The 19601-nt window shown below is 37.9% G+C and overlaps 2 protein-coding genes across 7 annotated transcripts in view; one reads left to right on the top strand and one right to left on the bottom strand.

Annotated features, from left to right (window-relative positions):
• LOC147581892 (uncharacterized) overlaps positions 1-491 on the bottom strand; it is a 262965-nt gene extending 262474 nt beyond the window's left edge. For all 6 annotated transcript variants that reach the window (XR_015250355.1, XR_015250357.1, XR_015250358.1 and 3 more), the window contains exon 1: positions 413-491. The gene's annotated coding sequence lies outside the window, so the exon portion shown is untranslated. The remainder of the gene's footprint in view (positions 1-412) is intronic.
• Positions 492-11940: 11449 nt separating this feature from the next.
• On the top strand, positions 11941-18872 carry MEPE (matrix extracellular phosphoglycoprotein). The gene is made up of 2 exons (XM_025922314.2): positions 11941-12028; positions 17176-18872. Exons 1-2 carry the CDS (start codon positions 11975-11977, stop codon positions 18631-18633), a joined length of 1512 nt encoding a protein of 503 aa, XP_025778099.2. The 5' UTR covers positions 11941-11974; the 3' UTR covers positions 18634-18872.
• Positions 18873-19601: the final 729 nt, after the last annotated feature.

Here is a 19601-nt window from a genome sequence, read left to right as displayed (position 1 = left end):
AGTTCAAGCTTAACTCAGGGGCAAGTCAAGGGGGTAGAATTAACATTTCTACTTCACAGAACTTTAGCAAATGATCATTCTCGTTTTTTCCCCCACAGTTTGTTCTCTGCAACCTTACAACCAGAATAGGCTCTTCCCCCCCCCCCCCCCCCGCTTCTTTTGTCAATTGCAGGTTCTAAATTTAAGGCCCAAGTTGATTTTTTTTTTTTTTTTGAGGCTTTGAATTCATTTTAACTCGGGAGGATATATATTTAGCTACTGTCAGTTTACTCCTCAATAGGCCCCGCAAGCTAAGCAAATTTTTTCTCTCAATTTTTCTTTTAAAATTCAATGAATTTTCTCTCACTGAAAACATACATTTAGATAGAATTAAACATTTTCCCATCAGGGAAATTAAGGAGAAATACCTTACAGGTTCTAGGCAGTTTCACCCGCAGCTTCTCTACCGCAAGCATTTCTGCGGCAAGCATTTCGCCGCATAATTAATTGACCGTAAAGCAACTTTGCCGTAAAAGATACAATCACGAAAAACAAAAGAGGCATTTCTTAAAGGGGGCATAATGAAACATGAAAAATCAACAACAGAATTAAAAACACTTGTTGCAAAATGCAAAATATTTGAATGTATTCAAAATATACAGTGTAGATTCAAGGCATTATTGCAGAAATAACTGATTGCAGAACTAACTTTATTTGTAGATTATACCTAAGCCCTTGTCATCGACGTCCTTCGTTTATGGTGTTATACATATTTTTTTGCTTGATGATTCATCTATTGGGCATTACACTTTTCCTTTTTTCACTAAAATTTCTTCCTTCATTAAGAGAAGTATCAGCTTCCAGGAGTACCTGAGTGGCTCAGTTGGTTAAACATCTGACTCTTGATTTCATCTCAGGTCATGATCTCAAGGTCATGAGTTCAAGCCTCCTCCCCCCCACCCCTTTCCCAGGCTCTGTGCCAACAGCTTGGAGTCTGGAGCCTGCTTCTGATTCTGTCTCCGTCTTTCTCTGCCCCTCCTCTGCTCACGCTCTGTCTCTGTCTCTGTCTCTCTCTCTCTCTCTCAAAAATAAACATTAAAAAAAAGAGAGAGAGAGAGAAGTATCAGTTTCCAAATACTAGGATGCATATTGTCACATGTCCTCTGGTAGACGTCCCTAAGTTCTGTGGGAAATGTGGGTTCAAAACTCTGCATCGTTGTATAAACCATTATGAGGGCTAAGGTTTAAACATATAAACATGGGAGTACTGTGTCAGATGGAGAAATCAAACCAATTAAACCAAACTGTCAATGAAAAAAGCACATTTAAGAAATATCTGAAACCTTAAAATATTATCAGTGAAAAGCCAACAAACATTCTCTAAGGCTGCACCATATATGAGGCATGTACCAGGTGCTTACTCTTTTATCTGCATCATTCAAAAGTATAAAGTTAATACGTGGCACCTGGGTGGCTCAGTTGGTTAAGCGACTGACTTTTCCCTTCCGCTCAGGTCATGATCGCAGGATTTATGGGTTAGAGCTCCAAGTCAGGATTGCACTGACACCACAGTGCCTGCTTGGAATTCTCTGTCTCCCTCTCTTTCTGCCAATCCTCCCCACCCGCAACTCACACACACTCTCTCTCTCTCAAAATAAATAAATAAACTTTTAAAAAAAAAGTATAAAGTTAATATTATAGAAGAATGTAAAACCTGTAAACACTGCAAACTTGCTAATTATTACAGAAATCCTGAATAATTCATTGCTTTAATAGAATATTAAAATAAGCATTTTAAAAAATGTTTATCGAGATAGAGCAGGGAAGGGGCAGAGTAAGAGGGAGACACAGAATCTGACGCAGGCTCCAGGCACCGAGCTGTCAGCACAGAGACCCACGCAGGGCTCAAACCCGTGAATTGCAAGATCATGACCTGAGCAGAACAAAGTTGGATGCTAACTGACTGAGCCACCCAGGTGCCCTTAAAATGAGCATTTTAGTGGTATTCACATCTGTCTACTGCTTATACAGCTTAGTATCAGTCTTGAGGTTGACTATACATTTTTGCTTGTCATTTCCTTTTCTTTACTTCTATTTCCTTGTTAGCTTCCTTCTATATCACCCAAATCATTTGCACTTTGCTGAAATTCTGGTCATTATAACTTATGATTAGAGAAGTAGCCCACCAGATCCTCTTAAGCTTCAACTTTAATATTTCTTTCAATGTTTCATTGCTTTTGTTCCTCTCATCAACTCATACAAGGAGACATGGTAAGGAAATAAACAGAAGACAGAAAGGAGATACAGAAAAATGTCATTTGAGTACCAGATGATTATTTAATGATAGGAAGAATGGGTTAAGTGGGTAGCCATCATTTATCATTTAATATCGAATTAGGTACCTGGCTAAACATCTTGAAGACATTTGTTAATTTAATGTTTATGATGACCTTATGAAATAGTATAGTGCAGTGATTTTCAAACCTCCCTTTCAGGCTTTTTATACTTGCTACATATGTGAACCTAAGCAAGTCACTTAACCGCTCTATGACTCATTGCTAAAGTCAGGATGATAATAACAGCACTTACATCATAGAGTTGCTGCAAACGTCACATGAGTTAACAGACCATATTCAGAATAATGCTTGGATCATAGTAATCATTCAATTAAAGTTTAGCTTGTTACTATACTCCTCATTTTCAGACAAAGAATTTGAGGCTCAAAGAGTTCGATTTAGTTGCATAAGCCACTGACCATAACAAACAAGTGGTGGAGACAGTATTTAAACTCAGGTCTGTTTGACTCCAAAGCTACTAGTGTTAAATGTCCCCATTGTCAGTGACAATACCCAAATATTCTAAAATCCATGGTTGAATGGTAGTGAATCAACAGTGGCTTCAGTCCAAGAGCCTAAATTCTAGTCCTAGCAAGTGTTTCAAAAACCAGCTCCAGACACTCAAAAAGGATCTGCAGAATTTGGACAAAACAAAAATAGGAATTCAGCCTAAACTAGAAAAGACACCATTCTCTCAGCTAAAGCTATCCAAGGGCTGTTTTGTTTGTTTTATTTTGGTTTTTGTCTGCTTGGGAAGTTAGGAGAAATTGGGAGTTTATTTAAATCTCATTATATATAATTTATAGTTTGTTAAAATTGTGTTTAGCCAAAGATAATTCTTATCATTTGGTTTGAATTAAATAATTCTTACATTATCATTCATTGATACTTCACATGTAGTTCTAATGTAAATTATCCCCCCAGGTACTATAATATTTTTAGCCTGAATTATTGCAATCATTATTTTGGCAGACAGATGGGGCAAAAGAGGTGAGCAGGCAATTTCCCCAGAAAGGTGTATTCTAATATGGGTGTGCTACTTGTTTCTTGGAGAAAGTCAATGTCTTAAGTAGACCATTCTATAACATTCATATCCAAACCCAAACTCTCAACGTTTCTCCCAAAACCACTTCTGCCATTTCCCCTATATCAGTAAAAGGCAACTTCCTTCTTCCAGTTGCTCAAAACAAAAACCTTCAGAATCATCCTTGGTTATTGATTTTCTGTCATAATCCACATCTGGTATGTCAGCAAGTCCTATTGGCTTTAATTTCAAAATATATCCAGAACTTGACCAGTTCCCCCAATCCTTTCTGTCATCACTCTGATTCAAGTCCTAATCATCATTTTCCTGGATTTCCTCAAGAGCTTCCTAGCCCATCTCTGCCTTTCCTTACTTCAGTTACTGCTCTGCCCCAAACCTCCAAGGGTTCCTTCTCACTGAGGGTAAAGTCAAGAGCCTTACAATGATCTATAGGCCCTATGTCATCTGCCATCAACTACCTTTTTGACCTCATTTCCCACTATTGACTTCATTCAGTCTTTCCAGCCAAACTGCCATCTTTTCTGTGTCTGGAAGAAGTCAGCAGGCTCTTGTCTCTTGGGTTCTCCTCTTCTCTTTTTTCTCCCTAGATGTTCTTCTTCTCCCCCTAGATGTTAGATGTTTATAGGTCTTTACTCAAAAGTCACCTTCCCAGGAACTCCCTATCTAGTATTTCAATCTAGTGTCCCCATGTCCCCACCCCCAGTGTTTGTCATCTCTTCTCTGACTTATCTATATATTTTACTTATTTGTCTTGTTCATTGTCAGCCTCCCCACCAGATTATAAGCTCCAAGAATACAGGATTTTTTCTGCTCCTTCACTTACTGCTGTTTCCCCAGTGTCTGTCACATAAATAGGCACTCAATACATTTTTGTTGAATGTTGCTAAATTTAATTCAGACAGAATTGAAATTATAAACTTTCTACACAAAAGGATAGCTAAGATGTTTTCCACTTATGCACTTGTTAGTTATTCAGAGAGTCCTATTCAATAGTTCTGAAATCAATTTTAATTATCTGACAACATCATACACCAAACTGGGGTATTTATATTCTCTGTTTATCCTACTTTCTGGAACATTTGATAGCAGCTTTTCACCACAAAAACATTTTTAGATTAAAATTACTTTGCCCCCTATGGTTATCTGTGGGCACTGGTAACAAATTGTTTGTTAGTGCTAAGTGAGTCTATGCTGATTGGCCATTGGGAATTCTAACAAACTTTAAATTTCAGCAAAATTTGCCCAGAGACTGCTAATCCTGTGGAAGAAGCCAGGTATTCTGAAGGTAAAAGATACCAGGTAATTTGGCTCTCTTGATATTCTTGATAGCAAATAGCTTTATAATGTAGTTTACATTTTCAAGATCTATGCCATCCAGGTAGGGACATTGCTTTTGAAAATAAATGTATACTGAAAGTATTCCCTACTCAGCATAACTGTGTAATATTTAGTGCTTTGGCTTATAAAATATAAAATGTGTTACCAAGTTCTGGAAATTATCAACTAAAATTGATGGCTTGGTACAACTTCCTCTTTGGTTTAAGTGTTAGCATTATCGAGACCCACAATAACTCAAAAACTCTGCTTTTACTCTAGACCTTCACTTACAAACCAGAATAAGGATAATGTGATCATATGCATAGTTTTAAACCTCATCTGTGCAGATATTTTACTGATCAGCATTAAGTCATTTGATAAATGACTTGTGCTGATTTCTAAAATGCTTGGATGGCTAAATTATAGCTAGAATTAAGATTCTGAAAATTGTATTAATTTAGAAGAGAATAGCCTAGAATTTTAGAATATATTTAATAGTTACATTATTTCTCCAAATGAAAATTTTTACCTTGAAATATTTAAAGATTGCACAGTGTTTAGATTATTTTTCCCATTAAAAGTGTTTTCCCAAATGATCTCAAAGAGTGGTGTAAATTTTTTTATTTCTCATATTGGTTGCTATATTTCTGTGTGGTAGTCAGAAAAATACTTAATATTCATTAAAAATCAACAGATTAGTAATCCAGTTATATTGACTTTTTTTTTTCCAATAATGGCTACTTGACTTAAATGGGCCCACTAGATCCTCTGACTATATTCGCCAAAGTGTAAACATGTACCTTTATCCCTAGCTAAATGGTAATGTTCAAACATAATTTTTTGAGCTCAATATAAATTATTGTTTGCCTTTAAATCAACTACGTGTAGATTTTTCTGTAATAAGATGCAAGAATAAAAACTTACTCAAGACGGCATAGACTCTTTATTAAGAACACTGTCTCTATGGTTACATTGCCTGAGTACTAATCCCAGTTCTGCCCCCTGCGAATTCAGGGGCAAATTTATTTGACTTTCTGGGTCTATTTCCTAATCTAAAACAGGAATAGTAATGCCATCCAACTCATAGGGTTGTTTTGAGACTCCATTAATTGAATATATAGAGAATTTTAGGACAGTGGTGGCTCGTTTTAGAGTTTAATGCATTTTAGCTACTAATATAAGGATTACATAAATTGTTTCACTCTGGAGCCCACAGATGGCTACTTGCTCAGATATACTGCTGATGAATATAAGGACCTGTATTGGGGAACCATCCTGGTAGCAGAGAAGAGTTTATTCCTCACAGTGGAGCCTGCTATGCTGGCCCTCATGTGAGGAATCTGAGTTGTTACACTAACTTATTATGAGTTAAACAAATAATCAAATTAAATGATCTCTCTCTAAAAACAAAAGGGAAAAGTTTGGGCTGACAATAGAACAATATATAAATATAAATATATATAAATAAATATATATATATTTACTTGTTATGTGTACACACACACACACATATACATTTCATTTCTATCAACTGACTTGTTTTAATAGTATTGGACAGTTTTCATTTTGACATTATAATTAGACATGTGAAAGCTCTCAAAGTACCTACACTTGGATATAAATTATACTTTTTTTTTTAAATACGAAAATGGACAATTGGAGGAAGGATGTTTGTGTATACTTTTGTGTTTTATTTATTATTAGGACTGCAGCTCATAATTGACGTTGCTTTAGGGTAAAATATTATTGTCTTTTTGCAGAGAGTCTCGAAGATGCAAATTGTTTGTTTGGGACTCCTTCTTTTCAGCGTGACCTGGGCAGCACCAGTAAGCATTTACCAATTCAGTTATATGCATCATAGTATCTCTTGCTCTATTTTTTTTAAAGCATGTTGTTTAAATAAGTAACCCCTACTTAGTTTAGTTGTAATAAAGTACCAAGCAAACAGAAAGCATCCAACACTTGACAGAATGTCTAACACCAAGGAGGACCTCAATGAACATGTGCTGAATTACAAAATGTCAACGTGTTGCCTTTTAAGAAATTCCAAAAAGAGTTGTTTTTGAGAAAATTAATAGCCAGCCACAGTGTTTCAAATCAGCTAATTTTAATCAGTAAATGCGCAGGGACCCAAATTATAGCTAAAGAACTTCTCAATATTTTAAAACTGAAAAAAAAAAAAAAAACCTGACCTGATTGTTTTAAGGCTGACCAACTACATTTTGTATATACATGGTAATGGAAGAAAACCAGACCTTTCCTGTAATTCTTGCAACACCCCAACACTGTGAAATGCTGCTAATGATTTTCACTTCATCAGCAAGGCTAAAAATGGGAAAAAGGACCCCTAGGTTTAACATAAATTGAACTGCAATTTCCTTTTGTATCTTTTCTTCCCTCTGATTCACCCAGATGGGTACTCAGGATGTGACTAAATTATCTTGTGAAAATGCTGAGTGCTACCAATATTTTCTATAGTGTAGACACAGTGCTAATTAGATAATGTATGAAAAGCATCCTAGCTTTTCAGAGCAACCATTCCAGTTGGAGAGTATGGAAATAAGTAGTCATCCTGTTGCTGGAAGTACTTAAATATAGGTCTTGAGCAAGTGAGTGACCAGTTAGGTAATCCAGTGATGAGCATGAACCATACCATCTAGTGAGGACAGCAGAAGTTGAGGAAAGCATGGCCCCTCTTAGCACATATCCTTTCACAGTCCTGTGGTGGGCTATACTGCTTAAAATAGACATCTGCCAGCCCCAATCCACACAACTCAGCTCAATCATCACCACAGAGGCATGTGCTTAGGCGTGACGGGGGTTGAGTGGGTCTTGCTGACCCAGCTCAATCCCGCCAGCTGAGGACAAATCTATTTCGAGCAACGTATTCCCAGGAACAGCTGGAATGGCACCCTGTGACCATTTTCCAGTAAATGTTATGTCAATATCAATCCAGTTACCACTGGTCAAGAGAGGGAGCCAGCATCCTTCCCAGAGGGAGACACAATGCCTTCTCCATTACAGGGCCACATTCAAGCGTGGGAGAATTGCAAAGTGAATGTGGGGGAAGAAGGGAGGGATGCGTCTTTCAGATGAAAGAGGCTCAGCAAGGACATAGAGACAAAATTTGTAATTATGAATGGCTAAATGTAATGTTTTCTCCCAGATATATAGATCTCATTTGAGCAATTACCCCAATTGTTTAATAATAGATTGTGGTATCAGAAATTAGAATATACTGAGTCACTCACATCTGTTTTGGAATTACAATCCAGATTCAAACTGTAGGGGGAGAAAAGTTTTCTTCAACCCTCTTTGGGTCTGTGGCTCAGTCGGCAAATTAAACTGACAGAAACAGATTAACAGGAGAAAAGCACACAAATGTTATTAAATTTCTACATGCACATGGAAGCCTTCACAAGAGAATGAAGACCCAAAGAGGTGACCAAAGCAGGAAGCCTTTGTACCTTTTAGACAAACAATTTGTGACAATTTGGTAAGACAAAGGGGTTTGGGTTAGTAGTCCAATAAGGGCTAGGTAGTCCTTATCTTCCTTAATGAGGAGGATTAAGTTAGTTTAACAAAATTTCCTGTGGATTCTTCTGATGCCATCTCTGAACTGATAAGAGTCTATCTCCAGTAACAGGAGAATTGGTTTCCTGCCTTGAGGCTGAAAAGGGGAACTTATTCTGCATTTTCTACTTCTTAATTGCCTTCAGTTCAAAATAATTTTTTTTGTTTATTTATTTATTTTGAGAGAGAGCGAACACAGAGGAGGGGCAGAGGAAGAGGGGGACAGGATCTTGCACTATCAGCACAGAGCCCAACATGGGGCTCAAACTCATGAACCATGAGATCATGACCTGAGCCAGTCAAGGGTCAGATGCTTAACCAACTGAGCCACCCAGGTACCCCCAGTTCAAAATAACTTTTATGTCAAAGAAGCATATTTTGAGGGTGACATTTTGGTTTCCTTCAAAAATAAAACTTGAAAATGGGAGAAAAGATGGTTATTGGGCCATGCAATTCAATTAATATTCATCAACATGCAGTAGACTACAAAGACTCTAAGTTACTTTGTTGTAAGTTCATGATTATCATGAACTATATTAAAGTATTCTATCTTACCGAGTATAGTTTTTAATTCATGCGTATGTGTGTTCTATAAGAAGATTCCGAATACCCCAACCTGTTGGGTTTTTTTTTTCTCTTGTTTAATATCTACCCATCTCATTTTTAGGTTTCTCTTTTCTGTAGCCTCATATTCAGAATTATTTTCACAGTGTTGATACTTTTGAGAAATGATACAATGATCTAAATTTACATGCACAGGCTAATAGAAGAACCAACATAAGAAAAAATGTCAATAATGGATTGAATTATAAAATATGCCTTGAAGGTACTTCATGTAAAATTCAGGAACATTTCCTCTTATTATTTTTTTTTGCATATAGCAGGCGACTTAAAAATTTATTATTTTAACCCTGGAACTTTGAGACTGAGGATTCAGTTAAAATATCTCCTTCACTTCGACAACTACCACCACTTTAAGCGTAGGCAACTTTGTTTCTTCTACTGCCTATGTAGATATAAATTTTATAGCTTACAAACTGTAAAGTGCTATGTAAATATTGGTATTATTGACAAGCTAGTTTTGTTTCTAGCATGTAATGGAATGTTAGGCAGATCTGCCTTGGAGCCAAGCCAATAGCACACTTTTAGTAAAGTATTGAATTTATTTCTAAGATAATTTTATCAGTCAGCGTCCTGTCAGGAAAATAAAACCCACAATAGGGTGGGTGTTCAATAGAGGGATTTTATTTGGAGGATAATTATAAAGTAATAGGACAAAGAGAAAGAGCAAATCAAGGGTGGTGAGGCAACCCAAAATTGAAGCTACTAGCACCCCTTGGGCTGAAGAAACAAGGAAGGAGGTGCTGTTCTCTGTGCCCTGAGGGTGGGGGGGGGGGGGGCAACAAATATAGGACCACAAAAGAGGTATGTCCATCCCAGAGATGCAACCCCAGAGAGAGCCTTGGTTGCTCTCCTTCTACCCTTCAAGCTCAAGCTAGGCCTCCCATCATCCAAACCCAGACTGAACCCAGATGGCAAAGGAGCTTGGGAAATGTAGTTTGTAGAGGTCATCCCAGAGAGAGCAGAAGTACAATATCCGAAAGGATAATTGCCTAGATCTTATTGCATAAAAATATAGAACATTAAAGTTTATTCAGGAAGAATACTTTCTAGGTAGATAAGACCTTTTTATTTCATCTTTCTCTTGAGGGTTTCTCTCTTCTATGACTGATACCACCATGATGCCTGCTTCTACTTTAGCACATGCATTTAAACACAAACTAATCCCACCCATTGGTTCCTCTTCTCAAATCTGAGATAACCTAGGAATTTCAAAAATAAATAAGAAAATAAAAATACTGGGACTAAAAAAATTATGTCTGTTCTTCCACAGCAGGCTTGCTCCAAAATTCTCAGGTCCTCTTCTGAATGCTCTCCTGTGACACCTAAATTTTATCCCCAAAGCCTGGAACAAGCTGCCTGTAGCTATTCCTTTCTAGTTCCTGGCATTTCTGCACTTCAATAGCTGCCTCTCACCCCAGGTATTCTCAAGATCTTTGGACACTTTCATATCAGATCAAGAGAAAGTATTTGTCCCGATACATAGGCCATTGCATTTTCCTTTCCCTGAAAGAAATCTCTGCTCAGGTGACTGGCAACAACAAAGTCCCATTCCTGGGTGTGATCCTAACCCTTACATACAGGGCTATGGTTTTACTCTTGCTGGACCATTAGCAACATCAGTTCTTTGTTCATACAGCAATTACTAAACTTATACAATCAATACACACATACAATCCACATTATCAGATTCTGATTTCGGTTCGCTGATACTGAACAACTCTCCACGTGCCAGTGAAAACTTCTTTTTCAGTTGATATCAGAGACATCCATGCTTCCACATCTGGAGTGGCACCCCTCCCCCAGCCTGGCAATGCTCCTGTGCCTGAATATGGTTCTATAATGGAGATGGCCTTGTCTCCCTCTGGAGGAGGAATACGGGCTCCCTCTTCTGCAAGGACTAACATAAATATGACTGTAATGTATGCATCTTCTTTGGTTGGAATGATTTTCCACACTGAATAGTACAACCCAGTCAGAGAAAAATAAATGAGACAATTATTGTGTGCACAAGTGGATGAAAGAATGGAATGTTTGGTGAAGTTTTATTTTTTGTTCCCTTCCAGACATTTCAACCACAGACTGAGAAAACTAAGGAAGACTGTGTGGAAGAACAGAGGGTAAACAGAATTATTCTTCTCAAATAAACCTATTTCAACTCTGTAAAGAAAAAAGTCATGAGAGGAAATTTTTAACTGTCAAAATATTCTTGCGCACTTAGAACGCAGATGCAAAATTATACAACGTAATTTTGGCACTTAATTCACACAATGTGTGATAGAAGAGAGAAACATTCTGAATTGGGATTTGTTTCTCTTCACTGTGATTTCTTTCTTCAGAGGGAGAAGTGAGTAAGACTTCTGGTGTATTATTAGCAAACCATTTTCCCCACACACGTACATGAGAACAAAACAACAAATGAGGGAGAAAGCAAAGGGTGGGGAGTTAACAAATCTTATGTTTATGTGGGGTTAGTTGTCCATATGCATCCAGAAAATTAAACAAGTACCCTCAGCATTTCATGTCACCAAATTGCAGCCTACCATGGTTTCTCACAGCAGTCTCAGAAAATTCTGTTCTAGGACCTAACAATCTTCTGTCCTTTATCTCAGCTGAAAATTACAAAGGCAAGTGCTGCAAACATAAGAGAGCCTGAATGTTCATGCTGTGAGTTTTTCCAGTTAGATATCAGACATGAATACTGTAAAACCTGCATTTCTCCTAATCCTTACAAGGCCCTCCACCTGAAAATATTTCCAAAGACTCCATTTCCATTGAAATTTGGTAATAAAATTAATACACCCTGCGAGAGAGAGAGAGAGAGAGCAGTTGATAGTCATCCTTAGGGAAAACAGATTTACAGGCATGTAGAAAAGAAAGGGACAAGTTTTATCCTTAGAAGCTGGCTGATACATGCTCTCCTATGGTTATAAGAAGCACTACCATTTGTCAGAGGCAGAATTTGACTTCACCTAAGTTAAAGAATGTCTTGTACAACCAAAAAGAGAACCAGAAAACTTAATATGATATAAACACATCTTAATATAATGTTATGTCTTTGTAGATAACGTATAAAGGCCACCATGAGAAACATGGGTATTACATGTTTAAGTATGTTTACACATCTTCTGGGAGGAAAAATCACACTGACATAAAGGTAAGCTCAATCTCTGAGTGAAGTTCCTTATCATGCACCAAACTCTGGACAAACCCTAGGGGAAAACCATAGAGGAGACAAGTTTACTTTTGATTACTCTGGGTTTCTGTCTGTGGCTGGTGCCTTCGTCCTTTTCCCACAGTCCCTGGCTCCTTAAGCATCTCTGCTATAGAACTCTGTGTTCCAGAGCTTTCCTGACACAGATGGTTCACTCCTGCCCTGGCCCAAATCCTGCCCTGCTTTGGGACCTACCCCTGCAGATGTGGTACTGTGGACCCCCAATGCCTGTGGCTTTTTCTTATTGCTTCTGAGTAACACCTGGTCTTTTATAAGGAAAGTTTCTGAGCATATTCTATCATATGCTCCAATGGTGAGGTTAGATGGCTATTGGAGAAATCATTTTAGACTAAAGAGTGACATGCTTTAGTTCCCCTTAAATTCATTCCACTGACAACTCCATCTGGGTCAGGATGCTTGGAAAAGAAAGAATAAGGGCCTTGTCCCTGGAGTGGGACAATAATTCTTTTCATTCAGTCCCTTCTTGCAGATTCATTGGCCAAAGAGCTGGAAACAGCTTAAAATGCCATCAGCAAAAGGACTATTTACCGTTTCCAAATCTGGTTTCGTTTCTCATGAAAGTAGTAGTTTCTATTCAGAATGTTATTTTGTTCTGCTCGTTATTCTTTAGATGGCATCTCTAAGACTAACTGCCTGTTACATTTGTTATATGGAGTAAATTGAAACTTATTTGTGGTAATCAATATATGTTGAGCTCTTCCTGTTGTGCAAGACACTATGTGAGATAAAATAATAGAGAAAAGTTAACACTTTCTCTCCAGGAACTTAGAGTTAGACAAGAAGAAAAAAAAAAGGCGCTCATAAAAGTCATTATAACTCAAGACAGAATATGCAAAGTGCTGTGGGAATAGTACCCCCAAAACCATGCTTCTAGGGACTTGGAGTAGAAAAAGATCAGTTCCTAGCCTGGTGTTTAAGGAAAGCTACGTAATGGACATAATGGAGCTGGGCCTTGGAGGATGAGTAGAATTTGAGCAAACAAGTAGGTGATAGAGGACACTCTCCACAAAACTCCACAAAAAGAATACTATGAACCAGGGAATGGAGAGAGAAAAGCAGAGCATAGAAAATCTCCAGCCCACTGATACAAGAACCATCATGTGGTCAGTGATGCAACCAGAAGTCATTTAACATAACAAATGTAAAAATGATTGACCATCACATTCCACAGTTTAAAAGTTGTTTCATGTTTTCATTTATAAAAGAACTCTATTCAGTCTTTTGTGAAATGCACACAATTAGTATACCTGCTACTGTTTTTAAAGCTTGATAGCACCAAAAAGAAAACAAAACTTCCCATGCACAGTAGGGAGAGAAAAAAAATAAGAAGAGATTATTATAATTTGTTGATTTGCTAATGCACATGTTTAACTCAAATAGCTATATTCACAATGAGCAAATGAACTTGATTGCAAAGGAAAATATAAATGTCCACGTAAAACTAAGACTCAATGATTTAAAATAAGTCAAATGTTTAAAGTACTTTTTATCCAGAAATAATCCACTATAAAGTTTGTTTCTATTGTGTTTTTTCCTCATAGAAAAATCTTAAATACCCGTGCTCTTTGCATAGTGTACCTACTCTCAATGAGTGCTTGGCTGAGGGATCAAGAAAGACCATTTGGCACCTCTTGCCTCCTGTTTCACTAAATGTGATTCCCCATTACCCTGGCTTCCCTGAATGTGGGCTTTCGAGGTCCTTTATCTTCCCTACACATTTGCTCTGTGAGGGCAAGCTTCCAGCTGACTACACTGTTTTCCTCCATCTGGGAGTTCTCATGTATTTTCACATATTTAGTTAATACATCCAAGAAAATGTCCACATGCTCAACAAGAGCCAACAGACTGAAGTGGTGGCCAAAAAAAGGGGGCGGGAGAGACAAAATTAAGCTGCATTAGTAAAAACAGGGCTGCTGCCAGGGCAAGGAAGCTACTAGATGCTGTGTGCTCTGGGCTGCTCAGGCTATATCAGAGTCTGGGGTTGTTTGGGACCCCACAGGCTAAAGGAGATCCACGGTAAGATGACAGGACTGAACATAGTGACCTAATAATTGACAATTGCAAGTGTCAACTTGGAGAAGAGAAAGCAGTGAGTTTGGAGGAAATCTTAACTTTTCAAAACATTAGAAAGTTTGCACATGAAAGAGGAAATAAATTAATCATTATTGTTTTAGGAAAAAAAGAAATACTAGTTACTAGTTGCAGGTTAAAAAAAACTTGAAAAAATAGAATGAAAATTAGAATATAAATGAAAAGATCTCACACAAAACATAACAAGCAGTTAGCCCAAAAAGTGTTCAAGGAGGGAACAGCTGACCATAGGTCATGAAGCCAGGAAGGACTGATACTAGGTGACCCTGAACGGCTGTGATGCCTATCTCCAACTGAATATTGCTTTTTCAAGCTCAGGTTCTACATTCTCACAACACCAATATGTCTAAAAGTAAAGCCAGTATCTTTTTCTCTTGTCTTCATTTTTACAGATCAATACGGCAGCCCATTATCGTTATTAACCTTTCCTCTATTTGGGCACCAACAGAAGGTTTTTTCTTTGTAATGTTTTCATCTGGCATTACCCTAATCCAAGTGATTGTATCTCAGGTGTGGGCATTGCAGCATCCTCCTAACTGTTCTTTCTTACTGCTGTTCCTCCTAAACGCTGATTTTTATTGTTAGTCCCTTGCTCATAAGTCTTCACTAGCTCTTCATTCTCTGCAAAATAAATCCAAATTCTTTGCCCTAGAGGCTCAGGCTCTACAGATCTCCAGCACTTTGTAAGTCTGTGAAAGCCCCAGTTGGAAATGAGGTTCCTCCCCCATTCCTCCAACCCCCACCCTCTACGCCCCTACAGGACTATTGTCTCTGCCATTCCATAAGTCATCAGGTATTGCTTAGAACATGTGGCACTCAGCCCAATTTCTTAAATGTTCCAGCCCCTCAATAAATATCTCTTATTCTTCATTTTGTATTACTTACCAGTTCAAAGGCCTATGTCATGGTGTTGTCAATTTTATCTTACGCTACGATTTTGAGGTGAAGAGAAAGTATGTTATTTGTTTCATCTATCATTGCTCTGTTGCTCAAGAGCTCCTACCCATGAGTTAATGGAAGGGGGGAGGGAGCATGCAGAAATTAATTTCAATTCAACCTGCTTAAACTTAAGGTTATTAAATCACTGTAATAGTTCTTTAAGTAAGTATTTTAGTTTCTTTTGGACAAAAACATTCAGATCCTCACTCTCCCTCCTTTTCTAAGGTGGCATACAGGCATATGAGACAGTAGGATATGGCTTACATACATACCCCCTACATACCATATACCATATGAACACACATGGGTAACACCATAGTGGAGGGAAAGACGTGGAATCCTCAGACATGCGTGGGCAATGCTGCTTGACCACTTGTGTGCTTCCTACCCTGCTTGTATCCTAAGATGAAGTCTCTGGCTACCATCGCTTAGGATCAGTATAGTACAGTCTTATTTGGGGCCCAGTAGTGTTTCAGCCTCTCTTGGCTTAGACCCCTCTATGTCTGAGTATGTCTCACTTTTGTCCATAATGTGTATGCTCCATCTACATTGCTCCTTTTAGAGTCACCTCATTCCCTCCACAGTGACACCTTCTGGAAAGCTCCTGAACAGACTTGCAGATGCTTCCATATCTAGCCTGTGCCACAGGGAAACTGTTGAGTGGCATGGGCAAAGTTGATCTCAGCCCCTCTTTTTGACCACATTGTTCTGCCAAGCTTATTGCAACTGGGCTGCACCCCAGGTTGGTTAAATACAGCCTATGAAGCAGCATCTTTGCAGACTTCCCCAAAAGAAGGATAAATTGAGATATATGGATAAACACTTTATTTTTCTTCTCCACTTTCTCCTTTCATTCTGTTGTCATTCAGGGACATTCCTTGTCCAGATCTCCATTACTTAAACTCTATGATCTAGAACTGTAGTTCTCAAATGTGGTCTACAGACCAGCAGCTATCAACATCAGCTGGGCAATGTCATTAAATGCAAATTCTAGAGCCCCACTCCAGGAAACTCTGGCCATTGGTTTCAACAATATTTGTTTTAGTAAGCCTTCCAAATGGTTCTGATAAATGCTAAATTTGAGAACTATTGATCTAGACTATCCAATTTGGCTTATTGCATGACAAGCAGGGAAGAAAAGAAAATTAATGAATCCTTTTTTCTGACAATGACTGGGTTTGGAACACTGAAAATTCTTTGAATGTCAAAAACTTAGTATCACCTAGATTCATCTATTTGTCTATTTTCTGAAAACAAGAAGAAAAAAAAAAAGAAATGAAAAGAAAATCTTCCTTTAGGCAGATAAATACCTCTGAAGACCAGGGCAAGAGCAGAGAGAAAGAATAATTATTTTTTAAAATATGAACTACATTTCACTTGCAATGACTTACTAGTCACAAGATGAGGACTTTTTTTGGCTAAAAATATTGCTATAACCAATTTGCATTTAAACATCTTAATATTTGGTGCAGTACTCATAAAAATTTTAATAGTGAACTTTTCACTTTTAGTCTAAATATCTGTCTTTGTCTCAACAACAATGTTGTCATTGAAATTTTAACTATGGTTTCAATTTCTTTTATTTTATCAATTATGTCTCTATGTTTGAGGAGGACCACTCTTGAAGCATATGCTCCTTAAATTCAGGTCCTCCTTCAAAATCAGGACCTAATCTACATTTCCAAATTTATTTCTTATTCGTTTCTTTAGAATTTCTATATTCAAACCACAGTTTTATTCGTATTATCTTTCAGATGTTTCCTATTTCCAAACATTTAAATGTGCCACTTATTCTTAAAATATTCTCCCTGCTTTCCTACCATATATCTGGATCCTACCCATCCTTCCTGCCCTGCTCATTCTTTGTCCATGAAATTTACTTTGGCCATTCCAGAATTATCTCTACCAACAAACCTCTATTGAGTTAATAGTCTTTCTTTTAAGTATCTGGTGGGTAATTCTTTTTAAATTGCCTAAGAATTACTAAATTTTTAAAATTTAACATAAAATAATACTTTATGTTGAAAATTACACTTTAGCAGGAGGAAAAGAAGAAAGACAGTATTGCTCATCACAATTCTGGTAAGAGAAGAAATCAAGAACCAGCACCTAAAGAAAACATTGTCCAGGAAAGAGAGAAAAGCTTGTCCATTGTTGGAGCCAATGAAAATAATCAAAGTAGCAAAACCCAAACTCCTTTTGAAAACAGACAGGCAACAAATGAAGATGATACTATTAATAACAAAGAAAATGCCCACAGTGACCAAAAGAGATACATTTATCCTGAATCCACTGGGAATAATGGGGTTGATGGAGACATTGCTATCAGCAAACTACGTGACCAAGAAGAATATGGTACAGCTCTTATTAGAAATAATATGCAACATATAATGGAGCCAGGGACTGTGACTGAACTCTTGGCAGAAGAAAACAAAGAGAACCAACACAGAAATGTTCTAAGCAAAATCCCAGCAAGTGTGAACTATGTTAAAGTCCCCTCAAAAGATAGGAAGAATTATCAAAGAGATCCCCAAGCTCAGAACATTCCAGTTAAAAGCAAAAGCACACGCCTTACTCAATACAACACTGACTATTCAAAACAGCTCCCAAAACTCAAAAAAATCCCCAGTGATTTTGAAGGCAGTGGTTACCCAGATCTTCAAGGGAGGGGGGACAATGATATCTCTCCTTTCAGTGGAGATGGTCAACCTTTTAAGGACATTTCTGGTAAAGAGGAACCTATTGGTCCTGACCTAAAAGGTGCAGATATTCAAACAGAGTTTTCTGGCCCGAGTGAAGCCGATGCAAGAGGACCAGGTTACAATGAGATCCCAGAAAAAGAAGAAAATGGCAGAAATACGATTGGAACCAGGGATGAAACAAAGAAAGAAGCAAACACAGCTGATGTAAGCCTAGTAGTGGAGGGCAGCAATGACATCATAGGTAGCACCAACTTTAAGGAACTCCCTGGAAAAGAAGGAAACAGAGTAGATGCCAGCAGCCAAAATGCTCACCAAGGAAAAGTAGAGTTTCATTACCCTCATCCACCCTCAAAAGAGAAAAAAAAAGAAGGCAGTAGTGATATAGCTGAAAGTATTAATTATAATGAAATTCCAAAAAATGGCAAAGGTACTAGTAGAAAAGGCACAGAGCATTCTAATAGGAATCAAGCAATCTCGAATGAAAAACAAAGATTTCCCAGTAAGGGCAAAAGTCAGGGCCGGCTTGTTCCTTCTCGAGATCTAGATAATGAAATTAAAAATGAAATAGGTTCCCATAATGGCCTCAATAATGAGGGGACTATAATAACACACAGCAGAAGAAATCATTATGTTCCCCACAGACAAAATTCTACACGGAATAAGGGTGTGCCACAAAGAAAAGGCTCCTGGGGTTACAGAAAACCCCATTCCAGTAGAAGGTTTAGCCCTCCTAGAAAGCATGACAGTAGTGATTCATCTGACAGTGGCAGTTCCAGTGAGAGTGATGGTGACTAGCCCACTAGAAGTTTCCAGCAGGATGAAAGTTCAAATACCTAGTCGTCTATGATGGGACGAAAAAGGAGAGTCACCTGAGAGCAGACCAGACGAGGAAGGGCAGAGCGGACAATTGAGTAAGCCAAGAAACCTGGCCTCCTCACGAGATTTATTGTTATAATGGTCACAGTAAGAAATTCAAAGTTATGACGCTTTTTTTAAAGAAGAAAAATTAAGGATTTGTGGAATAGGAGTCATTTAAAAATGGTTTGTGAATGTCACAAAAGCCTTCCTTTGTTGTTTGCTCTATAGATATGAAAATCAACAATCTCTCTCCTATGATAATCTGTAATTAAATAATCTATAAGAAAGTCTGCTGTCTGTGGTGCTTCATTTCAGAGGCAACAAGATTAGTTCTGTTTCTGGCAAAGGCAGTGTTATGAAGTTAATCCCTTGAGTAAATCTCAACCATTTTCCCGAATCCCACTGTGCTTATGCCAGCATTTCCTTCTTCCTCTGACCCCCCTCTGCTCCAGCGAAGATACCCTGCTTCACGTCTCTCTACACTCCCTTCCTCTGTTGTATATTTATAACTTCTTATAAGGCAAATTTTAGCTCCTGAAACAAATTTCCACGTTATCACTTTTATTAGTTCTACCTCCTTCCAGACAAAGAAGGGGATGGGGTGCAGAGAGGAACAGGGACAATCTGAGGAGAGGACAAATGCAAAGCCTAGACAAAAACTTACTTTGGCAGATGCATAAATCATGTCCAGCCTATTTTGCTTTCCCAATCTTTCATACAGATGCTTTCCCAGGTAATGGCCTTATGACATTGTTCTGGAAATTAGACCCAAGCCACCTAGTAAGGGAGGGATGTGGAATTCTGGAAGGCTTTTGCTCTTCCTGATAAGAAAAGCTTATACAGCTAGTACCATGCTTCCTCCTTTCTTACCCTAGTCTCCTTTGCTTGACATTAACATGATGTTT

This window comes from Puma concolor, chromosome B1 (assembly GCF_028749965.1).
Source record: "Puma concolor isolate L17-30 chromosome B1, mPumCon1.1.hap2, whole genome shotgun sequence".
NCBI classification, from domain to species: Eukaryota; Metazoa; Chordata; class Mammalia; order Carnivora; family Felidae; genus Puma; species Puma concolor.
The sequence above is the reverse complement of the archived record's forward strand: the minus strand, read 5'-3'. Positions and strand labels throughout refer to the sequence as shown.

Bases quoted from the DNA above. Each gene is read 5' to 3' on its own strand.
- MEPE (XM_025922314.2), top strand. From the start codon at position 11,975: ATGTTTAAGTATGTTTACACATCTTCTGGGAGGAAAAATCACACTGAC. The intron at 12,029-17,175 runs GTAAGCTCAATC...ATTACACTTTAG, and splicing joins AAAATCACACTGACATAAAG to CAGGAGGAAAAGAAGAAAGA.